Below are 8991 nucleotides of genomic sequence, written 5' to 3'. Positions count from 1 at the left end.
AATCGTAACCGACAATCAAACAACTAAAAGCAAAACGTTACCCAAAAACGTAAAACAGTTACATTACCAAAAAAATGGAATTACATTTTACCAACACCTAGAAATCGAATCGAATTAAAAGACATAATCGGAAGTTATACAACAGAAAACACTTTCACGAGGAAGAAAACCAACTTCTCATTAAAACATGTGAATATAAAGAAAATGAGGAAATGAAGGAAGAAACACATCAAGTGAAAGAAGAACTATTGATGAATTGAAAACTAGAAAAGAAAAAAAACTAGAACAAATTAATTTTTAATTATTTTCTAAATGAAGAAACATTATGAGAGATAAAAAAGAAATATAGAGAAAGAGAGAAATTTGTGAAAGAAGACTATCTCCTAATAATAATTGTCTTAAATTAATTAAAAATAACACATAAGACAGGTCCATTCAGAAACGGACACGTGTATATTTTACTACAACCGACCGCAGGGAGTCAAGGCTCTGCGACGAGAACCCTAGATATCAGTAGTATTTCTTCTGCTAGCTTCCATCTTGTTGCGGCTCTCTCTGATCGTCGCCTCTTTTCGGTGTTTCTGATTCTCACTTAATCCACGGAAAATGGTGAGGCACTCTTCGTTGATTCTGTTTTGATGCTTAGAAAATTCCATTACTCTGTTTCCTTGATAAGCTCTGCTTTTTTCCAGCCGTTCAAGAGGTACGTGGAGATTGGGAGAGTGGCCCTGGTTAATTACGGGAAAGACTATGGGCAGCTTGTCGTCATCGTCGATGTTATCGATCAAAACAGGGTATTTTTTTATCCATAATCTTAGTGCCTTGACTGCTTTTTATTCTTTCCTTACAAGTGAAATTATCTTCATTATATGGGGATGGAAGTATGCCAGTATCTAGTTAGTTGTGGTGGTCATCCTATGCGAGGGAGATGGAATTGAAGTTTCCCTTTTGATTGTCACTTGTCACTGCCTAGATTTATTATAAATAGGGTGAAGATGTGATCTATTTCCGAATCATTCACCGTGATATAAATTTAGCTTAATTTTCAGATGGTTAATCATTCTAATCTAAAGGCATGCTTAGATGATTCAATTTGGAATGTGTCACTTGCATTTTTTGTTTCAAGAGAGGCCATTCCTTCAGAAAATGGTGTCAAATCAGTTCAATTCTTTTTTATTTTGTCTTGGTTTCTTGTATACTTGTGAACTTTTCACAGGATTCCTCAAGCTGAATTGGTCATGAAAGTCCAATTTGTAGAGTTTATCAGGCTTTAATTACTCTTGCAAGTTGCATTGTAGTTTCAGTAATTTATGAATAGACATTCTCGTTCGATCAGTTGTGTAGCTTTATAATGCTATTATTCAATTTAAAGTAAATTCTGGTGTAGTAGGGATTTTCAGTTGAGCTCGGATGACCCTTAACCATGCAACTTTAATTGGTTGAAGCCAACCTGGTTTTGTTGAACAGATTTTGATTTTCGCCTGAATTATCTTTGATGTTGGAGTACTTTGAATGTGACATAAAATTTGCCTTTTGATTCTGAACCAGCCTTTACATAACTTTACTTCCTGACCTTTTATTGGTATTTATTAAATGCAACCCATCTGGCAGTTATGTTGTTAAGATTTATATATATGATTGTCATTGTAATGTAGGCACTTGTTGATGCTCCTGATATGGTAAGGAGTCAAATGAACTTCAAGAGATTATCACTCACTGATATCACAATTGACATCAAAAGGGTTCCTAAGAAGAAAACTCTAATTGAAGCTATGGAGAAAGCTGGTTAGTGTCAAGAACTTAAAACATCTCTTCTCTCTTTTTTCATAGATCGTATAAGATTAAAGAAATTTCTCTTTGACGACAGATGTGAAGAACAAGTGGGAGAACAGTTCATGGGGAAGGAAACTCATTGTGCAGAAGAGAAGGGCTTCACTTAATGATTTTGATCGGTTCAAGCTCATGTTGGCCAAGATCAAGGTAATGCAAATTTTTTTGCTTTATTCAACATTACTTGTTCCCAGTTTTTTGAGGACCAAAAGTTTAGCTTCGGATTGTTTTAGCTTTGAGCACAAAATGCTTTTGGAGACAATATCTCCATACAACTCTGTATTCTATAAAATGGTAAAAAGCATTATATGGCCCCTGGTCATTCCGATTTTGATGGATTGAACTCATCATCTTTTATTTCAACACATCAAACCCTCAATCGTTTTTTTTTTTTATATATTAAGTCGCTGCCTGTCAAATTTGTTAGCTATGAACATAGTTGTGAACGCGCAAGGCTCAGGCGGCACACCAGAACAAAATAAATAACAACACTTAACATTTTTAAAATGACACAAATAGTCAAATAACAACAATTAATCATAAAATGCATGAGATAAATTCTCATTAACTACTAAGACAGAATTATAATTCATAATAAAAATTAAATCTAAACTAAAGACCAAAGTTCAACATCAACTAAACACCAAGTTACTAACTAATAGTCTGATAATAACTATTTTTTCTCAACCAATACTAGAACTCTTTAGTCTTTATAGTCCCTATTCATCATCAAAGTCACCATCATCACTATCATCTCCCCCATCATCATATTCTTCAAGGTTCTCAATGTCATCATCATCTTTTTCTTTCTTTTTCTAATTTAATTTGAGCCCTTAACCCTAAAGATTTCCTACAACAGTGCCTTGAGTCAAGGCGCGAGCCTGGCTGACATAGCCTGCCTCACACCTACAAAGGCGCTAACCTCGTGCCTTTGACAACTATAGCTATGAACATCTAATTCAATTAAAGAGTGTTAATCATTTCATCTGCGTCTGAAAATGTTTTTTTACTGTTTGAAATAAGAGTTCTACAATCTCTATAGCCACAAACAACAACAACAACAAAGCCTTAGTCCCGAAATGATTCGGGGTCGGCTAACATGAACCCTCATATAAAACCGTGAAATCAAGTCGTGTCAGCGACACAAATTCGCTCCCTCCACTACCATATTTTCCTCAATTCCCAGTAAACTCATATCACTCTCGATCACCCTCCTCCAAGTTTGCTTAGGTCTTCCCCTACCCCTCACCATTACATCCCTTTGCCACTCTTCGGCCCTCCTAACCGGCGCATCAAGCGCTCTACGTCTCACATGGCCAAACCACCTTAGTCGGGTTTCTCTCATTTTATTCTCAATAGATGTTACTCCTACTTTTGTCCTAATTATTTCATTACTCACCTGATCCTTTCTCGTATGACCACACATCCATCTCAACATACGCATCTCCACCACTGACATCTTATGGATGTGACAGTGAAACAACACTCCGTACCATATAACAATGTTGGTCTGATTGCCGTGCGGTAGAATTTTCCCTTCAATCTATTAGGCATGCCGGGGTCACAGAGGAAACCCGTAGGATTCTTCCACTTCGACCAACCAGATTTAATCCTATGAGTAACCTCTCCATCTACTTCTCCATCCGTTTGGATAATAGATCCTAAATACCGAAAGCAATCTGAGGCCTGAACAACTCTCCCATCTAGGGTGATTGTCCCTGCCTCCCTACTCCTATGGCCGCTAAACTTACACTCCAAATATTCTGTCTTACAGTCTCTATAGCCACGTCACGAAAAAAAAATGTTGAAAATTCAAACTTTGAATGCATATCAAACGAATAACGCTCTCTTAACCGAGTTTTTTTTTGTTCAAAACGAACTTTTCTTGTTATGAGAGGCTTAATGTGACCAAAAATAAAAGATTTAATGTGTTGAAATGAAAGATTAAAAGCTCAATCCACCAAAAACGAAATGATCACATGCATAAGTCACACGGTTTTGTTGAATTGGAACTCCTTTTATCCTGAGTTATTGTGTAAATTTTGAGCTGAATGAGGTATAATTGTTTATGCAGAGGGGAGGAATCGTAAGGCAAGAACTTGCAAAACTCAAAAAGGAGGCAGCTTAGAATATGTTGGTGGATTTGAGAACCTTTTAGTTATTTTTGGATTTTCAATTTTGTGCAAATTAGTTGTGGAAACCAATTATCTTTGGCCTTGTTGCAAAGCCAATGTGTTAATTACAGGTGATGGACCATTTTTTATTATCAGAAATCAGTTGTTATTTAAGTGGTACTTGAGAGTTGAACTCAATCTACTTTTTTGTTTACATTTAACAACTTTCTGGATGAGAAAACATAATGTGGAAAAAGAACATATGATCTTCCTAATTTTCACATGCATCCATTTAGCTTGAGCTTTTGGCTACTTGTAAATATTGAATTCAGGGGTTCGTCTTCAATGTTTTCTTCTGGTTAACTATGTACCCTGAAAAGGAAGTGTGTAGAGTTGCGTCAAGTCGAGAATAGGAACATGACTAAATTAGTTTATATTTAGCTTCAGACTAAATGCCTCAGACTTCCGAGTTGGCTGTTTCAATAATTCAATAAAAGCCTCCATGAACCCACCTTCCTGAATAGTTAGTCAATGTTTGGACTGGATTTTTTTTTTTGGAACCGAGAAAAGCTTTGGAGCGAATTTGTGTCGCTGACACGACTTGATTTCACGGTTTTATATGATGGTTAATGTTAGCAGATCCCGAATCATTTCGGGACTAAGGCTTTGTTGTTGTTGTTGGAACCGAGAAAAGCTTCCATTCAAAAATTGAGGTTATAACAAAAAGCTAACTAGGAGGAATTGAAAAAAAAAACAAACAAAAGAAACATGTCTAGCAACAAGATGAGCAAGTTTGGATTATTTAAGAGTGGTTTAATATATATTTGTTCTCGGAATTTGTCTAAAAAGTTTGATTGGTTTTTTAAACTTTCGAAGTTTCTCGATAGCCCTTTGAACTTGTATAAAATGTTCCGTTAATTCCTTAACTTGTGTAAAATATCATTAATTAATCACTCGGTCGTAAAAAAGTAAGTTAAACGGGGAAGATGTGTTGCATGTATCTTTAAAAAAAAATGACCAAGGTCAGGGTATGCAATTCCAATATTAGAGAAGAAATTTTTTTATAGTTGAACAAGTAAGAACTTCATTTTTAATATGTTTTAATCTATTTTGTGAATTATGTAATATCATTCTAAGGCACTAACACTACCATCCAACCTTGCCTCCTTAAACGTAGTTCTATCAACATTACATTTAATAAAACCCATCTGAGGAATTACCCCGCGCACCGGAGGAGAAAGAACAACATTACTGATCCAGGCTTCCTACACTCCACCCAATCATGACGGAAGAGACGAGTAGAACGAATACAGTCCATCAAAGAAACAACTTCATTATTCCAAGTGAAGTTATTTCTTTGTCACCAAATAGAATAGAGAAGTACTACTACTTGAAACGCAACCTCCAAGGTAGAGTCCATTACGTCCTCAAAGCCACCACTAGGCTGAGAAAGATCATCAGCAATCTAACAATCCTTTGCGAACGAACACGTCATAGATAAATGCCAGTTGTGTTCAACATGAGTCTCGCACATAATACAACTCAAGGAACAAGAACACACTTAGAACAAAGCTTAGACTGAGTAGGAAGGCGTCGAGTACAAAAATTTCAAAGGAATGATATAATCCGAGGAGGAAGATTGAGGTTCCAAACTGAGGCCTACCCAACAATCTGAGAATGTTCATTGACTGTAGAGTCTAGAATCTTGTATCTTGACTTGGAGGAATAAATACCAACTTTTGTAAAGTTCCACGTTTGCACATCATCATAATTCCTAAACGGGACGGTCATGTTACAAATCGTAGTAGCATCTTCATTACTAAGCAAAGAGACGACCTTCTCCCTATCCCACACTTTGGTACCTGAAAATAAATAAAGTAGAAACCACCGTATCTTCAAGCCCTACCACACATGGAGGAGTCATAAAAAAATTTGCCACTTGGGAGCCATGGAGATTTCCAAATACGAATAGAATTACCATTACCAACACGCCACCTTAAGTCAAGAGGAAGAACATAAATCGAGTTCCACACACTTCTCTAAATAACACTAGAATTGGTGCCCAAAATTGGAGATAGGAAAGTATTTAGCCTTGAAGAGCCGACTAACCAAAGTATGTGGATTTGAGATAATTTCTCATCCTTGTTTGCCTAAGAGCTAAAGGTTAAACATGTGTAAATCGTGAAAGCCGATACCACCTTTAACCTTTCAAGAACACATTGTAGACCATTCAAACCAGTAGGTATTTCTATTTCCATCATTCTTCGTACCCCACTAAAAGGAGTTCATTATCCACTAAAGCTCATCACAAGTAGAACCAGGCAGTAGAAAAGTACTCATGCAAAAAGTAAGGAGAGCGTGAGCAACAGATTTAAGAAGGACCTCTTTCCCAGTAAAGGAAAGAAAAAAAGAACCCCAACTGCTAAACCTCTCCCTCAATCTAGTAATAAGAAACACAAAAATGTTCCTTTTAGATCGACCAATAAGAGAAGGCAACATGTATCCAGAAGGAAATGGTTCTTCAATAGACTACAAATAGTTAGTCGAATATTATTATTGACATTAGAACGAAAGAAATCCCTACTTTGTTGATATCGATAACCTGACGTAAAGCCACCTCATACGTACGAAGAATGTGTGACATAACCTGCTTCTCAACCAGAGAATCGCCAAAGAAAAGAAAACTATCATCAGTAAAGATAGCTCTGAATCAGTGGGAGCACCCCGATAGACATGCAACCTTGAATGAGGCTATCGACCTCTGCTCTATAAATAAGTTTGGCAATCACTTCAGCACAAAGGCTAAAAAGATAAGGAGATAACAAATCTCCCTGTCTCAAACCTCTTCAGGAAGTAATAGGACCAACGAAGTCCCCATTAGCGGAGATAGAATAAGACACATAAGAAACACATAGCATCATCCATTCAATCCAATTCTCATGAAAACCCAATTAATTCAAAACAGTTGTAAGAAAATCCCAATCAACTCTATCATAGGTCTTACTAATATCAATTTTGAGAGCAACATCACTCTTATTACTTACATTTTTGCGCTTTGTACAATGTAAACACTCAAAATAAAATTGCACACTATCCACAATGAACCTTCCTAGAACAAAAGTTGACTGACTCTGACTAATAATACTAGGCATGACCACTTTCAACCTATTAGCAAGGGCTTTAGAAATAACCTTATACAAGATATTAAATAGGTTGAAGATCTTTCGTAGACACAAAAACATCAGAAATAAGTACCACAATAGTATCATTAAGATTAGTTGGAAACTCAAAACGAGAAAGCCAGCAGGAACAAGCAGTAAAAAATCTACCAATACCATTCCGAAAATGATGATAGAAAATCGGACTTAGCCCATCGGGACTAGGAGATTTGTCTGGATGCTTCTGAAAAGTAGCAGTTTCAAATTCCTCATAGGAGAAAGGGGCAGCAACAAAATCATCATTCACTCCCGAGTAACAACAATAGATAAAACATTAACAATATCATACACTACATTATTAGAGGTAGCAAATAAGAGTTGAAAATAATTACGAATATGGTTTCTCAAAGCAATCGGATCAACAATAAGCACATCAAAATCATCACACATAGAGGAGATAGAATTTTTCTTCCTTCGAGCTTTAACACGAGAATGAAAAGACTTTGTGTTCAATAAATATAAGCAACATCACCCTTATTCCTTCAACAAATTTTTTTCATCCCTTCGCTTCCAATAAATATCTTCTTGTTCTAGAGGCACATTTAACTACCTTCTAGCATCCATATACCGCTCCACAAACAACTAATTTTGCCTCTCGCACAAACGACTCATAATAATTTTATCTTTTGCAATTCTGGCTCAGACCTAACAGCGAAAGTCTTTCCTTCATTTCTCCATAAAAGCTACGCATGCAGCTAATTTAGCCGAAAGAGACGACCTACTACCCTATCTAGTTCATCTTTAGAAAATCATCGAGCCAGTCTTCTTTAACCCAAGCCAACTCAAAGAGAGAGTGTGCTTTCCTATTAGAGATATGATGAGAAAACAACTCCAAAATAATCAGATTATGATCAGAGTAAAAATTCATTAATTTGTAAAGTGAAAACATACTTAACTAGTTCACACTATAAAAAGAACGGTCAAGGTTCTCCCTAACTCAATTACTAGACCCTCTGCTATGTTCCCACATAAAAGGGCTCCCTTCCATCTTTAAGTCATGCAAATCACAATCAGAAATCACATTATTGAAGTTCCTAATAAGATAATTAGGAAAGTTGCCCCCCTCACTCTTCTCACTGCTATTCAAAATGTAGTTTGAATCTCCAAAAATAATCTAAAGAAGGTTAGAAGCAATAGAAATCAACTTTAGAAGATCCCAAGATTCTCTGTGTCTACCACAATCTGCATACTCATAGAAACCCACACATCTCTATGCACCCAAATTAGCATTCATAACAATTTTATCAATATGATGATCAGAATAATTAGAGGTAGAAACATCTATCCTCGTCTTTCATAATATAGCCAAACCACCACTTCTACCCCTCCCACCAACATAAAAACAACCACTCAACTCGAGCTTTTAGCGAATAACTTTAACACGACTACTATCAACCAAAGTTTTAATGAGAAAAATAATATTAGGCTTATGAGATTTTACTAATTCACCCACTGGTCGAACTTTCGAGGATTTCGAACCCCAACAGTTCCAACTAATGCAACTTACTACTCTTTGCAAACCTGAACAACAAGCCTCGCTTCAAAAGTAGGACGAAGTTCCTTATCACTTAAAGAAATAGAACCTTCTGAAAGGTTATTGTTTTGTCTCTCATTTATATTTCTTATAAAATTAGATTCTTCCTAACCAGAATTCTAATCCAAACCAAATTCAGGACTCGCATATCTTCATTTGCAGTCATCAATAAGGTTTAGAACTTGGTTCCTATTGAAACCTATGTTAGTCCAAATTATTTTTGTGGGTCATGGAAACTTAGAGAGAAGAGTCAACATTAATTAGAACTTGATGAACACGTGAAGAATTAATGCCA

At 36.1% G+C, this 8991-nt stretch overlaps 1 protein-coding gene across 1 annotated transcript; it reads left to right on the top strand.

The window, feature by feature from the left end:
• Positions 1–454: 454 nt before the first annotated feature.
• LOC136230899 (large ribosomal subunit protein eL14z-like) lies at positions 455–4245 on the top strand. Its single transcript, XM_066020099.1, has 5 exons — positions 455–609; positions 693–794; positions 1656–1785; positions 1868–1980; positions 3905–4245. Exons 1-5 carry the CDS (start codon positions 607–609, stop codon positions 3956–3958), a joined length of 402 nt encoding a protein of 133 aa, XP_065876171.1. The 5' UTR covers positions 455–606; the 3' UTR covers positions 3959–4245.
• The last annotated feature ends 4746 nt before the right edge of the window (positions 4246–8991 follow it).

This window comes from Euphorbia lathyris, chromosome 5, assembly GCF_963576675.1.
Source record: "Euphorbia lathyris chromosome 5, ddEupLath1.1, whole genome shotgun sequence".
NCBI classification, from domain to species: domain Eukaryota; kingdom Viridiplantae; phylum Streptophyta; class Magnoliopsida; order Malpighiales; family Euphorbiaceae; genus Euphorbia; species Euphorbia lathyris.
The sequence above is the reverse complement of the archived record's forward strand: the minus strand, read 5'-3'. Positions and strand labels throughout refer to the sequence as shown.